The 19,469-nt window shown below is 42.7% G+C and overlaps 3 protein-coding genes across 3 annotated transcripts; 2 read left to right on the plus strand and 1 right to left on the minus strand.

Annotated features, from left to right (window-relative positions):
• Positions 1 to 1,240: 1,240 nt before the first annotated feature.
• LOC142987128 (juvenile hormone esterase-like) lies at positions 1,241 to 4,207 on the minus strand. The gene is made up of 4 exons (XM_076135683.1): positions 3,977 to 4,207; positions 3,092 to 3,867; positions 2,319 to 2,822; positions 1,241 to 1,851 (listed from the first exon to the last, which is right to left on the minus strand). The coding sequence occupies exons 1-4, from the start codon at positions 4,190 to 4,192 to the stop codon at positions 1,695 to 1,697; spliced, it is 1,653 nt and encodes a 550-aa protein (XP_075991798.1). The 5' UTR covers positions 4,193 to 4,207; the 3' UTR covers positions 1,241 to 1,694.
• A 266-nt stretch (positions 4,208 to 4,473) lies between these two features.
• Positions 4,474 to 5,365, plus strand: LOC142987127 (uncharacterized). The gene is made up of 3 exons (XM_076135682.1): positions 4,474 to 4,776; positions 4,901 to 4,986; positions 5,057 to 5,365. Exons 1-3 carry the CDS (start codon positions 4,635 to 4,637, stop codon positions 5,207 to 5,209), a joined length of 381 nt encoding a protein of 126 aa, XP_075991797.1. The 5' UTR covers positions 4,474 to 4,634; the 3' UTR covers positions 5,210 to 5,365.
• A 603-nt stretch (positions 5,366 to 5,968) lies between these two features.
• On the plus strand, positions 5,969 to 13,643 carry LOC142987125 (uncharacterized). The gene is made up of 4 exons (XM_076135680.1): positions 5,969 to 6,070; positions 6,458 to 6,754; positions 7,150 to 7,232; positions 7,492 to 13,643. The coding sequence occupies exons 2-4, from the start codon at positions 6,469 to 6,471 to the stop codon at positions 8,353 to 8,355; spliced, it is 1,233 nt and encodes a 410-aa protein (XP_075991795.1). The 5' UTR covers positions 5,969 to 6,070; positions 6,458 to 6,468; the 3' UTR covers positions 8,356 to 13,643.
• Positions 13,644 to 19,469: the final 5,826 nt, after the last annotated feature.

Here is a 19,469-nt window from a genome sequence, read left to right on the forward strand (position 1 = left end):
CACTCACTCACTCTCACTCACGATCGCCTTCCGTCTACATATTATAATATATGTATATGTTAAAACTGTGTTTGCCGAATGTCGGCAACGACGTAAACTCTAGGCCGATGTTTGGTTGCAGGCGAAGTGGTCGTGTTCGGTCTGGGGTCACTAATTATCATATTTGAGGTGAACCGGCAAGCACTCAACAAAGAATACAAGGTGCGTATTTTTGGGTAAACTAGTATTGCGTAGAATTCTACAAATAATTTCTCAATGATTTAAAATTGTCATCGTGCGCTCACCCTGCACTGTGGACCTAATACATAACACTGGGAGGAGATTGTTGGCCTGAAGTGTACGTGTAGTGCAAGCCAAGGATCACTTCGTAAAACGGTAGTGAACGGTAATAGCGAATTAAATTAGTTCTATATATTATATAGTGGCGCAGTGGTTTAGGTCGCCACGCCGCTACCATTGTGTCGGGAAGTCATGGGTTCGATTTCCATATGGGACAATAAAATTATAAGTGCGATCCACAAATTTCGTGTCTGGTTGTACTTTGTTTCCGTGGTTTGTATGTTTGTAAAAGTCCCCACGACACAAGAGCAATTCTTAGTGAGGGAGTTGTCGTTTAAAAAAAATAAAAATAATAGGTATAAAACTAGGCAGTTATCGCATTGCACTCCACGGCACCGGGCGGATATTTCAGGTAGGTTGGATAAGAGAGCAGGAAACTGAACAAAATGTTGAAATAGCAAGCCGCCTAGTAATTAGCCATCACAAGTAGAGTAATGAATGTCAGAATATAGCATGAGTGTTAGTGTGTGGTGCGCGTGACGCAGGAGTTGGACGAGCGGTCGCAGTGGGTGGCGGTGCTGCTGGCGCTCGAGGAGCTGCAGCGCGAGCTGGTGCTGCAGCAGCAGGACATCGACCGCCTCATGGCGGAGCTGCGCCGCATCGCGCCCAACAAGTTTCCTCGCGGACCGCCCCCTACCCCCGCCCCTCCGACACTCCCGACCTCGCCCCAACCTGCGCTCCCCGCAGTGCCCGTAGCGCCCGTAGAGCCCCAAGCCCCCGTAGAGGCCCAAGCCCCCGTAGAGGCGCCGGCGCCCGAGGCTCCCATACTGCCGGCACGTTCCTCGGCGTCATCGGCGCCGTCTCCGTCTTCATCGCGAAACATGACGTGTATTCCTCCACGGAAGAAGCCAGTCTTTGCGCCTTCCTCCAAAAAAAAGGATAGTTCTCCCTGACGCAGTGCGGTACGACCACCACCTGCTATTTTTTATTTCTACACATATACTATTTGTCAAAATGCATTATTACTGCACGTAAATTTATTATCAGCATATTTATACACATGAGCATAAAGCATGGCTTTATAGATAGTATTACATTCTTCCATTATAATAATTCAATTATGAAATCGATTTCTTAGTACTAGTTACTTTTATTTATTGACATAATTTGTGGAAAGTGTTTTTGGATAAAGTTTTAATCAGTAACGCATTACCATACCGACTACAATAAATAAACTCAATAATATAATATCAGTCAATATGATATGTATTCAATAACTATGTACGAATTCACTAAATAATATAAAAAATTGTTAATAATATTATAACGTTTTACGTAAACTACGAAGTCCTTAGCTGAATAACTTGTGTTCACGTGAACAGAATGTCGAGCAGATGTGCCAGCGACGTTGGCCGTCAGCCGGGAGCCGTCAGTGCAGTAGGTTGGTGTCCATACGCGCGGTAGAGGTCACGCCACAGTGGGAGCTGCGGCGGCGGCGCGTGGTGCGGCCGCGCGCTCAGCCGCAGCGTGTCCGCCGCGCGCCAGCGCACGCCGCCCGCCTCGCCCGGCGACCTGCGCCCAACAACTTCACTGAGTGACACATCCTTCGTTACCCTGGCGTTAACGACACCACACCGAGTTGCGAGCTCGCCTCGCTTCACTATCGAGTTGTAAAAGTTTACCATAGTAGTCTAAATAGTCCTTCCCGCCTGAGATATAGGTTTAACTAGTTCAGGCACCTACAACCATTGTCAGTTCATTCCATTGCTGTTTTTAGATATAATGTAATTTAAAATATATGAAATTAGGTGATTTGAATAAATGATTAAATGATGACCATGTGATAAACTTTTATAACTGAAGCGAGGCGAGCTCACAACTCGGTGTGGTGTCGGTAACGCCATGGTAACGAAGGATGTGTCATTTTATAAATCCATATTACTACTCTTATTTGCCGTTACTCCATATCTGATGGCGTTGCCTATGAATAAAATAAAATTTTAATGTAAGCGAGTAAGTAAATTAGCAATTCGGCTAACCCGTATTTGGCAAAGTTGCTCCAAAATGCCGTCATGATATTAATCATGTCGGTTTCGAAAACTGTCGGTACGGGGAACAGATTGAACAGGTAGAAAAGTTCATCGGCGTGCGTGGCGCCGCTGGCTCGCCACCATCTCAGTCCCAAAGAGAACTTAGGGAAGTTTCGCCAGCCGTCGTGCTCGAACACGTACGAGTAGACGGGCTGGTCGCTCGTGCTCAGCAACAGCTCGGTCTCCACGAGTGCGGGGAAGTTGAAGTAGGGCTCGCCGTGCAGTCTGGACAGCTGCACGCTGGTGTCCCGCGACACGCGGCCGTCGCCCAGGTACTCGCGCCGCACCCGCTCGGCCGCCGCGCGCCGCTCCGTCGCCGACGGAAATTGCAAGTTACTCGGCAGCGACGCCTCGAAACTCATTCTAGTTAAAGACTCGTCGTCTTCGAGGGCAGCGAAAAAATATCCCTCTTGATCGTTGGCTCCAATGATTACGGGAACTTTATTATATTTTTTTTTTTTTTTTTTTTTTATTTTTTTTTTTTTTTTTTTTTTTTTTTTTTTTTTTTTTTAAAAGACAACTCCCGCACTAAGAATTGCTCTTGTGTCGCGGGGACTTTTACAAACATACAAACAACGGACACAAAGCACAACCAGACCCGAAACAATTATTTGTGGATCGCACAAATAATTGTCCCGTGTGGGAATCGAACCCACGACCTCCCGTTGCAGTGGTATCAGCGTGGCGACCTAAACCACTGCGCCACAGAGGCAGTCAGACTGCCACTAGTGTAAATATCGTACGGGTCGTGGGTGAAGAACGGTTCCTCTCCATCTATCTGCGGCTCGTAGCACGGAGTGAACGGGAGATGCAAGTATTTAAATCGTCCTTCTTTCTTTGGCATTTTTGCGGTGATCATGTTAGATAGAGTTTCGTTCATGAAAATATGATACAATTGGTGTGGTTCTGTGGCGGTGTGGCCGAGCGCTTTCGCTAGTACGGTAGCCGTCTGCAACGGCTCAGTCTGTAGCGCCCAGGGTGCGAGCGACGAGCCGCTTTGTATGATCGCTCGATGGAAGAGACCGCGCGACGCCGACGATAAAAGGTGGTACGAGACTGATGCGCCGCCCGCACTTTCACCGAATATAGTCACGTTGTCAGGATCTCCACCGAACGCGCGAATGTTGCGTTGGACCCATTTGAGCGCAGCCACCTGGTCCTTCATGCCGGCGTTACCGGGGGCATCCTTTATTCCGAGGCATAAAAACCCGTGGACTCCCAGCCTGTAGTTGAAAGTGACGAGGACGACGCCGCGTGCCACCAGGTAGTCGGGCCCGTACAGGAGACGTGCGCCGGAGCCTTCCTTGAAGCCGCCGCCGTGTATGAACACCATGACGGGCAGCGGCGCGGCGGCGCTCGCGTGCAGCGGCGCGTACACGTTGAGCACGAGGCAGTCCTCGCGGCCCACCACCACGCCGCCCGCGTACAGCTGCGGGCACCGCACGTTCTCGTCGACGGCCTCGAACACGCCCTCCCATGCCGGCGCGGGACCGGGGGCCTGGAATCACATTAGTCGTCCATTTCGCTATTCAAGAAGCACTTTCCATTATAATTTTTTCTAAAAACTCGTTTAGCGCTATCGATCAATTCGGCCAACACATCTGCACCTTAAACCTATAGTGGTGGTGTGAGGTGGCGTAGGATATGCCGAAGTACTGGTAGTGCGTCGCGTCGGGCGCGAGCTGTCCGCGCAGCGCGCCCTGGCGCAGGCGCAGCGGCGGCGAGGGGTGGCGCACGCCGCGCGCCGCCCACAGCGACCACAGCACCAGCCACTTGAGGCGCGACCACATCGTGCGCGCGCGCCGCTCGCACTGACACGCCATCCGCCACTCTCCATCACTTGTGTTATCGTGCCGATGATTATCTATCGCAACTGCGATGTTATCAATTAGCTCAGATTGTAGGAGTCTTTCAGCAGTTATTGAGTCTGTAATTTATTGATCCGACTATGTACTCACCATATCTAAATGTGAACACATAGTTTGTTAGGTAATTTTCTATCCTTATCTGCACTGCTGTACCCTTCATGGCAGCAAATACTGTGTTATTTTAACAAAAGCTGTTAAGCTTTTGTTTATAATCACAGTACCTATTATAATTAACCATCGGGCGGAGTGGTCATGTCACATTCGTCATGCGAGATTGTTCGCTGTGCTCCATCGTGATAGATTTCTGTTTTAGCAAATGAGCCTCGCTATTATTTCGACGTAATCATTAGCGTCGTTAAGTCTCCCTCGACTCACCAGCGATCGTAATATACTCGAAATGAGGATGTGTCCTAGTGTGGTGGACGCCGTGGTGCAGCTGCTGGCGGTAGCGTGCGTCCTGCTCGCCGCAGCTGAGCCGGGCAACGCCGCTCCCGACGTCACCACGGACGTCAGGGGCACCTGCTACAACGCTCTCAGCGGTCAGACCCACACAATAACGATTTAATTAGCTGGAAAATTTTACACTTGGACTTGGATAAATAATTGTATTCATATATTTTATCGACACATGCTACCGGTATTCAAAAGATAAACTCTTTACAGGTTTCCAGACTAACAAAACGCGACCGTTCACTTACGCACTGGCCCCGCAGACCTCCACGTTCGACATCGTTATCCCCGAGTTCAAGGTACGTGCAGGGAGCGCTGGGAGTGGCGAGAGCGGCGGGCCACGTCGTGATCGTGTGGGTGATGTTGCAGGGCTGCAGCGTGCGAGGCGTGTCCGTGGCGGTGTGCGAGCGCGGCGGCGCGGCGGCGCACGTGCTGCTGCAGGGCACGCAGCGCGCCCGCGTCACGCGCACCGGCGACCTCTCCGCGCCCGCCCGCGCTGACTTCCTCATATACTGCGCCTAGTCGCGCCCACTCGCATTCTCATACTACGGCATATATCAATATCAATAAATCAGCTGACACCATGATGACTTATATTTATGTAGCGGATACATATAAAGTATTTTTAATCGATATACTCTGTGTATGTATCTACTGCAATAAAGAACTTTCACAATAGTTCTGTGTTTGTTTTTACTTTCCTAGGATGTCGAGGCGCTGATTATGCTGTAAGATATCGCCATGTTAGAGTCATCACGTTGAGATAGGTTCGTAACAATGAAACGTTTAACTAATAAACTGTCTCGGTCAAAGGTGTGTTATGCATGGGTTGAAATGTACCTATTGTATTGAGTAGTAAGTTTCTACTATTTAGTGATACTAAAAGTTAATTGACATTCGCTAAGCGAGAAACTGCGTCATTGACACTTAAACGCGCGTACGATATGTGATTGTAATTTTTAAGGAAGGGGATTCACTTATTAGATACATTCCACAAATCATTTTGGAACTAAACCATTTACGAAGCACATTAGAATTTGTATAAAAGATCTAGATGTCTTCAAGTCAAGCATACATTAGTTTGAATGAATTATTTTCTTTTGTAAGTTGCTATCCCCGTAACATGGCGTAATATGAAGTGTGGACATTAAGTGCGAAGTTAACGTGGTGCTATCGCAGTAGGAATGTTTTGATTAACTATCAAATAATGAATACATGTACACCTTGTATCGATAACATATTGTGTTTGTAACCTGTGATTGCTACATGAAGCTAGAGCGGCTTTGAATTGTTTTCAATGTCGTTCATTAAAAGTGAAAACCATGACTTTGTACCACGACCATTGACCACGATGAACAACTGATATAATAATTACGTCCCTATGTAAAGTATTTGTTTACACCTTGACCCCTACATATACAAATAGCACGTCCTTTATTAAGCTGGCAGCTGTTCTGCTGGTTCTAGCTTCGGAGTGTATACGAATTCGAATAATTATAAGTATATATTTTGTTCTTGAACGTATATTATACCTTCAAGAATAAAATATTCAATATATATGTATTAGGTAGATCGAATATAAGAAAAAAATGTAAAAACAAAGTATTTATTGGATTATTGAGCGTGTTGGTGGTCACTGCTCCGCGTGACTATTATTTGTTTTACCTTCTTATAGAATAATTGCTTGATGGCCTTTATTTATTCAGTTCCAGAAGTACAAACTAATTGATTTGTAAATGTTGGTCACGGTGATCGGTGGTATGTTTTCAGTTAAATGAAAAATGTACCGTGTGTCGGCGAGTGTGGCCAGTGTTGTGTCGCGAGTGCACGAGTGTAGCGTCAGCAGTGGTGCGCACAACACTAGCGGGGAGCATACATTAGTAAGAGACGTTATGTTCGTTGTTGGCGCGGCGCAGGCGGAGCGCGGACACAGACACATGCGCGCGGCGCTGCTGCCGCTGCTGCCGCTGCTGCCGCTGCTGGTGGTGTGGTGTGCAGTGTGCACAGTGAGTACAGTGGAGTGCGCGCTCGCACTCGCACCTCCTGCCTGCAACACGGCGCAGTTTGGTACGTTTAGTCATCACATCGATCGCCATAAATCTTACTTATTTAATAATTTTACGAAAACTTGGAAAACTTACCACTTTTTTTATTTTTTATTATTTTAAGGAAACTACAGATGGGATTTGGTAGCAGTTTAAATAATTGCGGTGTTGGTTGCAAAGGTTCGATATACATACGAATGTCTTGTTGTAACACCAAACGTATAATGCATGAATAGCTTACAAACTAAGTACATATACATAGGTCAGAGATGTGACACACACTACTGTTACATAACAAACTCTTTCCTGACGCGGATATCTAAATGTTCGTAGTTTTTCGTATAGAGTAATGTCATGTCGGTAATGAACTGAGAACGTCGTTGGTATAGTAAAGTGTGAAGGTGTGGTGTGCGTCAGGTCGGCTGGCGGGGCGGGAGCGGCACGTGGTGGAGCAGCGCGTGGCGCCGCGCCTCGCGCTCTGGAACATCACCGTGCCGCCCGTGAGTACGACGCGCCGCCTCATCACTAGCTCACTAACAGTCACGCTGCTCACACTCATTTGTCTAATCTCTCTCACTCCGTTTGGACTCTACATTCGTACACCTTGTGGTAGTTTACGAGACGACACTATGGTCTGCCACCTACAGGCAATACCACAATTCTATTGGTGGGCGCTCCTTCGAGTTATTCGGAACCGATACTTCTCGTGTCAGCTAATAGACGTGGAACCCCTACATTAAAACAGTATATGTTGCGCAGGTGTGTGAGCGACCGGTGGGCGTGCGGGCGACGGCGTGCGACGGTGACGTGGCGCCGCTGCTGCGCATGACGTCTCTGGCGCAGGGGCGCGTGCAGCGTGTCGGCGCCCTCGCCACCGGCGCCTACCTCTACATGACCGTGCACTGTGAACCCAGCTCCTACCTGTTCCTAGTTCCCAACACGCGTTTTCCTACAATTCGTTCGCAACTGTCACCGCCGCCGGCTATAATGCAAACGCTTACCACCATGTCCGATCGTTCAGGACGACAATTGTCACCGCAGCCTACAGCTTCTTTAGAGTCTTCCTCGTTACCGCATTTACAAAAACAATTTCAAGCCATGGAAACTTACGAAGCCGCATCTTTACCAGTATCGGGTCCCTGGTCGGACAGCGTACCGTCACCGAAATTTGAAGATTTTCCTAAAAGCGTTCCCGATATACTCTCGAACAAACCGCCTCTTCGGGGCCCAGAGCAGGGAACCCTAGACACAACTACATCGACACCTCAATCAGAAGATGAACCAAATCCTTCCGAACTTGGACCACAATATCAATCTGAATTACCGTTAGGAACCGCAATCGAAGACCAATCGGCTGGCAATCCAGAGCCGCAGGCGAAAGTGGACGGTGTGACCGGTGTATATCGACCACCGGTAGATTCCGCGTATCAGTGGGAGGGTGAGACGTCGTGGTCGTGGCGGCCGCTGTCGGTGGCGGGGCGGCTGGCGCGGTGGTGGGCGCGCCACGTGCGGCCCTGGACCGAGCCGTGGCGCGGCGTGCGGCGCGCCCACACCGCACCCACACTCACGGCGCGCTCCACGCACTGCACGCGCTCCGTGCACCCCACTCGCACACTTGATTGAGATTAAACAACACTTGTTTATAATCCCTTATAGGAACTTTTTACTTTTAGTTCTTTCTTATATTTAAAATGGGGGGCACGTGAGTGTTCCCGCCAAGACGAGCCAAGCGAAGGATAACATAGAGCTCGTCCTGTCAAGCCGTAATCAGATCTCATGTAAAGACAAGTTTCTAATCCTATATACTCGTATAATTGGTTAAAGTTAGGGCTTATACATTTACATGCCTTGGGAATTTAGCATGGGAATGCTTTTTGTGGCATTAATATGTTTTCCAGTATTTATTATTTTAAGTATCCATACTAATATTATAAATGCGAAAGTAACTCTGTCTGTCTGTCTGTCTGTCTGTCTGTCTGTCTGCTACTCAATCACGCCTAAACTACTGAACCAATTTGCATGAAATTTGGTATGGAGATAGTTTAATACCCGAGAAAGGACATAGGCTACTTTTTACCCCGGGAAAATGACGCATTTCCCAGGAAAATTCAGGTTTCGCCACCGAAGTCGCGAATAATCAAAATTATAATGACACTAGCTGACCCGCGCAACTTCGCTTGCGTCACATAAGAGAGAATGGGTCAGAATTTTCCATGTTTTTGTAACACTTTTTACTGTTAGGTACTCTGCTCCTATTGGTCGTAGCGTAATGATATAAAATATGCTTTTTTTTCACGAAAACTATTCTCAAAATTATTTACATCTCTTAGTATAACGAAGTCGCGCTAAGGCATATCCGCCATTAAAACAGTTGCCATGGCAACGGAATTTTGTTAATTCAATGTCATTATAATATTGATATTTCGCGACTTCGTTGAATTTTCTGAATTTTCCCGGGAAATGCGTCATTTTCCCGGGGTAAAAAGTAGCCTATGTCCTTTCTCGGGTATCAAAATATCTCCATACCAAATTTCATGCAAATTGGTTTAGTAGTTCAGACGTGATTGAGTAGCAGACAGACAGACAGACAGACAGACAGACAGACAGAGTTACTTTCGCATTTATAATATTAGTATGGATTGAATTAACAAAATTCCGTTGTCATGGCAACAGTTTTAATGGCGGATATGCTTTAGCGCGAGTTATATGAGATATAAATAATTTTGAGAATATTTTTCGTGAAAAAAAGCATATTTTGTTGTTAAGGAATAATCAAGTTTTGTATTAGTAAAAAAAAAACATTCACGCGAGCGGAGCCGCGTCAGCTAGCCGGGTCAGCTAGTTACTAATAATAATCCAACACAAAAAAATCAATAAAATATCAATGTAATATTTTATTACACCAACTCTAATAATATTAGTATTTACCGAGTGTATTCGCTTCTTGTTTACGTTTGAGCTGTGCCAGACATTTGATAGGTATTAGTTAACTATTAGCTATCGTGAAACACAATAAGAGATATCAGAATTAATCATTTATTGTAAAATAACACAGTGGTTTTCACCGAAACTTTGATCAACGTGGAAAACAAAAATGTTATTGTATCATTTGTAGCGAGGCGAGTGCGGGGCGAGCGCGGGGCGAGGTGGGGCGGGGCGGGACGGGACGGGACGGTTGATTGCGTCCGGCGCGTCACAATGCGCCATTGTTGAGACGAAATAAACACAAGCACAAAAGACGCTGCTCGCTATAATGAGGCCGCGGACGCAGTACCACCCTCCCCGCGCGCCGACGACTATCATTTGATGACGTGTTGCAACTAGTCCTGCACGACACGTACACGACACGCGCACGACACACGCCCGACACGCACGCTATACGCACACTACACGCACACTGCACGCACCGACACGTCACCAGTCCGACGTGTCGCAACAGTCAACACTGATGATACGCCACGCGACACTCGACTCGTATTGTTCTCGTTACTTGTGAGCTCTCTTACTCGGAGATACTTACTGTTTTTATGAGAGTGCGATATTAACTTTAGGTGTTATGTCATCAATCCATGTAGTTATAGTTATTAATGATAAATATTACAGTTTTATTTTGTACCGGTGAGGTTTTGAACCTCTCATTTCGTTATTTAAATGATCGAGACCTATTCACCCCTGTCTCCATTTCTGCAGGGTTGCGTCTCAAAATATTAACGTTCCTATTTTCTGGTGTATTATAAATAGACAAGATTTGCCACGAAGCAAAGTGAGAGTCGACCTGGATTACGCGGAGATGATCCGGACTAGGCGCAACCTCACCTCGCCTCCCAACCAAACACTTCGTACAGAACAACGTTTCTAAGAATTATAAATGAACTCCTAGCTGGACACACGTCATCATGTGTCATCATGTGTCATCATCAAACAGATTGTGTAGACCACACGACGAGGATCGATAAACGATTTGTTTCCGAAGTAATAGACGACAGGCGTGCGCGGCGTGCGTGGCGTGCGTGGCGTGCGTGGCGTGCGTGGCGTGCGTGGCGTGCGTGGCGTGGGTGACGCAGGGACGTCTACGAGTCGAACTTGGCTATATATTGAGTATAATCTGTTGTGAGTGCGCCGGCACATGACACATGATCAACTTGAAATTGATGTGGAAATTACTTTAGCAAAGTTTCAGTGTGGCAAACAGTAGATAATTATAGAAACCGCCTGGCGCCTACATTGTACAACACCCATCGACGTTTGTCCTCGACCTTTAACGCTTGTAGTTTGTTGTCGCAGTTCCTAGATAGTATGTCCGGATCAATTCAGTCTGATTTAATTCTCAGAAAAATCATAACAACTATCATCGTGGCAGAGGACCTCTATGGTCAGCTAACATATAAATATCGAACACTGTAAATAATGATTGCACTCCATGCATCACGCTAATTCATGCATGCGGTGAGACGTGGGAACGAGATAACGCAGTTTACGTTGACACTGACGACAGAGGGAAATGCTCTTTTCCTGCAACAGGCGTGTCCGAAGGCGATTGCTGAACTTGCCTAGTTCAAGTGAGGGGCGGTCCGGGGCGCGGGGACTGGCGGGGAGAGGGGAGGGAGCCTGTCAATCTGTGCCCCAGCCGCGCAAAAACATATCCCGTTGATAGAGATCGGCATGATGTAGCACATTTGTACGGGGTATAAAATGTAAGACCTACGAACTCTGAACGTAATTATTACGTATATACGTATAAACGTAGTAATTGATCAGTATCAATTACTCATAATATTTGTAATTTTTGACTTGTAGACTAACAATAACTAACTACGACCACTGGCTCGTAGTTAGTCATTGTTAGTCAAAAAGTTGTCAGTACAAAAAGTGTCTCGCATGTTAAATAATTGTACATTGACACAGTGTGACATACTGGAATGCGAAATATCTTATATATGTTACTGTAAAAGCCCGAACTGTGGTAAATCCTAAGATTTTCCGGTAAAACCTAAGATTGACCAACTCTCAATGGTAAAAGTCCGAACGTTCTTTTATTTCGAACTTTTACCACCATTTAATTGGCAAATCTTAGGATTTACATAATGACACGGTAGAAGTTGATAAAGTCATATTGTAATGTGTTTGAGCCGTAATATAATGACATTGCTAGGGATATAATTATATGCCGTAACATAATTATAATGAGAGTTTGAAGATGTCGCCGGAGCCCCGCTTCGCGGGGCTCCTCCTTCTGGGTGGTTTAAAAAAAAATAACCACGAAGGCTGAGGTGGGAGCTTCGCTTCGCTCGCTCCCACCTCAGCCTTCTAACCTAACCTACCCATGTCGGTTTGCCGAAAACTCCTTCTTTATAACTATTAAATTATTTTATATTAGCTACATTTACCTGCCCTTGAGGTATATCCTAAGATTTACCAAGTTAATAGGGGTAAAAGTTCGAAATAATAGAGTTATTCGGACTTTTACCGTTGAGAGTTGGTAAATCTTAGGTTTAACCGGAAAATCTTAGGATTGACCACAGTCCGGGCTTTTACAGTAACATATACACATAACGCAGTATAGTGAGAGCAGTGAGCGAACTTGTAACTGCAGAATATTACAATTGCTGAGGAATATTTGAATACATTTGTTAGCGGCGGAGTGGTGAAGTGGTGGCGTGGTGGTGGCGTGGGGGTGGCGTGGTCGAGCGGTCGACTGCTGTCGCTTGACTTTCATTCCTTTACAAATGAAACGAAAGCAAAGTTTCCGTCTTGAATAAATAACGGACCAACATTCCGCCGGCTACTGTTTTTTCCATCGCGAGATAAAGACCGTCGAGGGCGGAAGAGAGGGGAGGGAGAGGACACGAGAGGAGTGGACACTTCGACGAGTCTTTCTCCCGCATTAAGTATTAGTCAAATGACGTGACAGTTGACCGAGCTTCATAAATCTGTTTGAGATTAGATGCATGAGCTCGCAACTAATGTGAAGAGAGCCCTGCAGGTGCTGGGTGTGAAGCATGACGCTATCGTAGGGCGGCCATGATTCATTATATTATCGCACACAATGCGTATGTTCAGCGGCGGCCGTCGCTTTTCGCTAATTAATTTCTCAATTTTATTTCGATTCTAAGTTGTAGGCGAAGTTATACCCTTCCAGATGGAGAATTCTAATACCATTTTAAAATGTTGAACTCATTCGGAACATACTTAATCGTATTAGGGCCGCTACACACAGAGCCGCCGGGTTACGCGGCTTTCGAGCGATTGATTCGAACATTGGACAGCTGCACTTATCAACTATTGGTAATATTAAACTGACCTTTTCAAATTATCATTCAAAGGGTAGAATTGATTAAAAATGTTAGCTTCAATATATTTTTCAAGGTAACGTAGAATTGTTTTTATCAATTTATCCGAGAGTTGATGGTTGCAGGAAACAACTAACAGAAAAGTGGCGATGACAATTGCGGGGCTTGTGACAGTATCCTGGCATTGTGTGTGAGCGGCGGCGCGGCGGCGCTCCGTGTCAACTCAGTGAGCCCCCCTCCCCTCTCTCCCCCGGCGCACTGTGGATCGAAAATCGACTGTAGAAGACATAGAATCTCGATGTCGTGAATGTTATTTTTTTTTATGGAAATGTATTCTGCTGATCATTACTGTTCTATAAAATGTCATATGACGTAATTGTGTGCACAAATGGAAGAGTTATAATTTTTTAAAGAAAATTTTGTATGGAGCTGACATGAAAAATGAGAATATCTCTGGAATCGCAAGGTTGGCCGTTATATCCTTGCACACTGATATAGTACTATTTATTTGTGAATTTTTGACATACTTTATATCGCGGCATCACTTGCGATTTTTTTTCTAAAAATCGTCAAAATTTTCAAAAAAAATATTTTGTTTATGATACATTTAAATGCTTAAGTATGACTATAACAAGTGTAATTTACAATATTTTTTATGCTTACACCAAAACGTTCTTAGAAATCACAAAATCGTACTACTCCTCCTCCAATGGTGTTCTCTAAACCTCGTATAATCTTTGTTTCGGGCCTCCGAAGCTTCTTCCGAAAGACTTCCAATTGGTACAATAGCATTTACTGCAATTATGTCCCCTCGGTGAATCAACAATTTGTGGACGGCTGATGACATGTAGCACCCATCATACAGTTCCATGTATTTTTCAGCGGTTGTTCTAGCGTATTCGTTAAATTACGGCATGTCTACAAACTCTTCAGATGTGATAGCTCTCAGAATCACAACAAATCTGCGTATTATGTGTTCATCTGCTGCAATGATCATCTTTGAATCGATCTTGGATTAGTTTTTATGTGGATGCAATAACTCTTGAAAGCCTTCTCCTCTAGCAGACCACTTTTTGTAGTCGAGACGATACGGTATGTGTAAAAATTATTCCATCACATTTATGCGGGCATGAAAGTGATACCGTAGTTGATAGTAGCTGACGGTGATACCGATATACCGTATGGGTGAATCCAAAACACTACTCACCTATGTATTACCCTCCAGTCCAGTTTAGTTTTTCGAAAGCAACCAAAGAAGTTGTCATAAAGGAAAAAACTGCTATGGGTATTGAAACTCTCGTTACGGATAACAAAATTGCAGCTCTCGTTCCCTCAAAATGTCAGGGACATGAAATTAGTCACCAATTAATGATGACGATGATTGAGGGCAAAATTTGTATAGACATGTACAAAAAAGCGAAGTCAATGCGGCCTGCTACATGTGTTTGGCTAAGACCACATAAATGAATAAGTTAGATGCTGTTGCGTCAAAAACCATTTCTTCTGGTGTGTATGAGTCCGGATTATCATCATTTCATGCATGCATTTCATAAATGTGATGGAATAATTTTTACACATACCGTATCGTCTCGACTACAAAAAGTGGTCTGCTAGAGGAGAAGGCTTTCAAGAGTTATTGCATCCACATAAAAACTAATCCAAGATCGATTCAAAGATGATCATTGCATCAGATGAACACATAATACGCAGATTTGTTGTGATTCTGAGAGCTATCACATCTGGAGAGTTTGTAGACATGCCGTAATTTAACGAATACGCTAGAACAACCGCTGAAAAATACATGGAACTGTATGATGGGTGCTACATGTCATCAACCGTCCACAAATTGTTGATTCACCGAGGGGACATAATTGCAGTAAATGCTATTGTACCAATTGGAAGTCTTTCGGAAGAAGCTTCGGAGGCCCGAAACAAAGATTATACGAGGTTTAGAGAACACCATTGGAGGAGGAGTAGTACGATTTTGTGATTTCTAAGAACGTTTTGGTGTAAGCATAAAAAATATTGTAAATTACACTTGTTATAGTCATACTTAAGCATTTAAATGTATCATAAACAAAATATTTTTTTTGAAAATTTTGACGATTTTTAGAAAAAAAATCGCAAGTGATGCCGCGATATAAAGTATGTCAAAAATTCACAAATAAATAGTACTATATCAGTGTGCAAGGATATAACGGCCAACCTTACGATTCCAGAGATATTCTCATTTTTCATGTCAGCTCCATACAAAATTTTCTTTAAAAAATTATAACTCTTCCATTTGTGCACACAATTACGTCATATGACATTTTATAGAATAGTAATGATCAGCAGAATACATTTCCATCCAAAAAAATAACATTCACGACATCGAGATTCTATGTCTTCTACAGCCGATTTTCGATCCACCGTGCGGCGTCGATGTAATTGAGTTTCCGATAATGACACAATGCAACTGTTTACTGCCATCACTACGGAGGTTTTAAATGTTCCGCTGGCCCCGCGTGCTCCGGACACCTGCCTGCCTCCTGCCTACTGCGTGTTACTGTCACTTAATTACATGCCGAACTAGTTAAATGCAATTAGGTAGTTGCCTGGGTTAACGAAAAATTATTAAACTTTGTTACTGGTAAGTTCATCTAAAATGCTCAGGCTATGTAATATAAAAAAAAAACTGTAATTCTTACACAATACACACTCAAATATTTTGTTAGGCACCCAACTAGCACACAAGCTGCTTATACAGTCGTTATACAGCCTGATAGTTGCATAAGAGTCGTTCAAATGCTGTACAATTCTCTATAAGTTGTATACTAGCTATTTAAAAAACCCTTTAACAGCTAGGCGGGACAGTAGCCGTTTAGTAGGAAACTAATGACTTATAGTGATATATGAGCATGTAATTGCATCGCTAGACAGCCTAGGGAAGTATAACTGAGTTAATGGAATCTTCTATAACACCGTTAACTGTATAAGGGGACTTTAGGAGATAAAGGAGTTTAAACGGAGTTATGCGTTGCGTTTATAGCGCTCTAGAGCGTAAATAAGCTTTTTGTAATGCCTTAGGTTCTATAACAGATTTTTTTAGGGCTAGTGTATTACTCATCTATAAAAGAGTTGCGTAGGTCTTTAATAGCGCCTTGAGCGTTATATCAGATATTTATATGGCTTCTGTACGGCAAATAAATGTATAAGGTATCATTCGAAACATTTTTACAGCCATGGGGATTACAGAATTATGTTAAGCACCTAAAGCGCTATAACCGAGTAATATACCTTTATACTAAAGCTTAAAATTATTATCATAATATATTTACATAGGTGCAGTGGTGGTTCAGTCTGTCAACTGTTTTTAAAGAATAAATAAAATAAATAAAATAAATAAAATAAATAAAATAAATAAAATAGATAAAATAGATAAAATAGATAAAATAGATAAAATAGATAAAATAAATAAAATAAATAAAATAAATAAAATAAATAAAATAAATAAAATAAATAAAATAAATAAAATAAATAAAATAAATAAAATAAATAAAATAAATAAAATAAATAAAATAAATAAAATAAATAAAATAAATAAAATAAATAAAATAAATAAAATAAAAAAATGATTTTCAAACTATTTTAATATTCAACGACTGACCCCTAAAAGTACGAGTAAAATGCTGGTGTGCGACCAAAACAATTATATTGGAGCACTCTTATGCCACAACTGCAAAACCTTGAGGTCTACAACAGCAAACACTAGAGCCTTTGTACAGCTTAAGGCGCTATAGCAGATGTAACCAACTCTGAGAGCTGCTTGATCGAGACGCCATTACAGCATTTGGTAAACATATTTTTTGAGGTTATTACGATCTTTTGAAGATCATATAAATCTATAGCCTGGTAACGTTAACATAATTAAAATCATTTTTTATTACCTATAACCCTAATTAAATTATCTGTAACCCTCAAAGTCTTATTTATGTTCAAAATACAATTTCCAAATCCACATATCTATATAATTTTTGCATTTAAAACTAAATATTTTGAGGGCGCATGAAAATATTGACGATAATATACATATATATTGACAGCAAACTGGAACTCGCACTTTCATATCACGTACACAAAGAAATAAAAGCGATAGACTACTTGTTATTTTAATAATCCAATCCGTAAAAATAAAATGTCTCCTCATTTGTCACTGATGATTCATTTTAAAAAAATATATTTAGTTTACACCATAATAAACCGACCATATTACTAATTTAGAGCGTTAGCATTTATAACCGTTACACAGTAGCGCTAAAATAAGGTAAAGGTGGTATAATCGCGCTGCAAGAGCTTTTTCGAACGCTCGTGGCGCTAACCACCTCTGTACAACAGCTGGTAAGCGCCACGAAGCTGCGAAAAAGCTCTTGTAGCGCGATTATACCACCTTCATCTTATTTTAGCGCTCCTGTATTACTACTATACTACGTACTATTATAATTACTATTTACGACCACTGTAGATCCAATGTCGAGCTATAAGCTGGACAGTATGGGCCTATTTGACGCTACAAGAGATCTGTAGCCGCTTATAGAACCACTATACTTCTTACTAAGGAGCCTAAGGCGTTATAAAAATCCTTTAACCGGCCATTGTGCAGCTTGTTATAGCGCTTGTGTGCTAGTTGGGCACTCATTTGATTCCAACGAAAATACGAAACTGTGACGTCACCACTACACATTTCATAAAGAGTAGCATATTTGAATGGTAGTCAAGTATCCAATTGTGTCAGTATCGTATTATCATGTATATTATTAGTCGACTAAACTTGCACCGCCAGCTCCCATTGTGTCGTCATCAATAAATCATCAATCTTCAATGAAGTCTTACGTCACGCGGTGTGCAGTAAGCAGTAGCCAGTAATTTAGCTGATTGTACGATGTCCAGTGTGCTACAAGCACGCCACCGTGCACTACTGATAGTGTGCCTCAGTTCACATCAACATTAAATGTACATGTGGAGGAACGAGGTGATCGTGTTCCTCCATCACAAAGGGTGGATCCTCCGACCAGGCGAGGTGATCATGCCTGGTGGGCCTAGGCTGCCCGACTGTTGTAGTCGGGAACTTGTACGTGGGCCACTACTTATATTTTGAGCCTAACTATGAAAAACGGTAAACGTGTGAGTGAAAACTACTTTATCGTGTTCTCGGGTATTCTAATGCATGATCTAGATAGATTTTTATCCGATCGAAATATTTTTTTAATGTTTTTTTTTCTTTCCCGAAGACCCCTCAAAAACAAGGTGTTTAAAAGCGTAACCTGTTTCTTGAGGCGATGAAAAATCAATGTTTACGGTATTTATTTTTGACGTTTTGGATCTAAATAAAGTCATTTGATGTCAAACTGTAACGGCATTACGAGAAACTCATTAATTAGTTTTTTTCGTGCACATAATAGCCAGCTGTTTAGCGAGATGCATTACGGCCGGCATTGATTTTATTGAGCTCGACCTGTAGGATTTTGTGATTTTTCCATATTTTAAACCAGTCTTTAGGTAAATTTTTGGTTGTAAATCAATAAGAATTAACCATTCTGCATTTTTATAAAGACACTTTGTGCCGTTATAAAGTTTTTATAAAAAATCAAGGGACAATTTGTTCCGAAGTGCTTCAAGCGCGAATATTTTTTTCTGGATTTGGTTCATCTTAAAGCTTCCATAAAGTCGACTGGTGTTTATTTTTGGGCTCATGCGCATTATATCCTACATCCCTGTTTTATCACAATTTGATACACGTATTTTGAAGCCAAACGATGGACTTTTCAAGCATTTGTTTGTACTAATCGGCGGGAGGACCTTCTCGAATGATTGTAAAAAAAAAATTGGTTCATTTAGAAAAAATCTTCTAATCGGAAACGTTGTTACCTAATATTTTATATCTAAGAGTGGAAATAATGTTTAGGATTGTGTCATTCTTTTCGTGTATCAGGAAACTAAAATGCGTAATTAATTTTCGCACAGCATCAATTTTTCCGGAGACAACTGGTGACCTTGGACGACCTTCAGGAATTTCATTGGTGATGGAAAAATAATCATGATAGAACTCTATTTATTGGCGTTTTAAATTTTCAAAGGATCAGACTTTATCACCAAAATAATAAATAAGTCGCTATAGACACGACTGTTTCTATAAGTCACGTCGAAAGTCTTAAAAAATATTTGCACGAAAATGTTAACATCCTAATTCCATTTTCCCGCACACTTACAATTTTCGATCGACGATATTGAAAATATTTTCAGCGCAGATTTCAAAACTTTCTTAGGAATGTATTAGTCAAAAAGACCAAACTTTATGATGAAAACGCCAAATCGGGTCTAAAACAATCAGATTCGTCAAGGCTCAAAATATAAATAGTGACCTAAGTATATATAGTCAGTTGCAGTGCAGTAGATGTCGCTGTATGT

This window comes from Anticarsia gemmatalis, chromosome 3 (genome assembly GCF_050436995.1).
Source record: "Anticarsia gemmatalis isolate Benzon Research Colony breed Stoneville strain chromosome 3, ilAntGemm2 primary, whole genome shotgun sequence".
Classification (NCBI taxonomy): Eukaryota; Metazoa; Arthropoda; class Insecta; order Lepidoptera; family Erebidae; genus Anticarsia; species Anticarsia gemmatalis.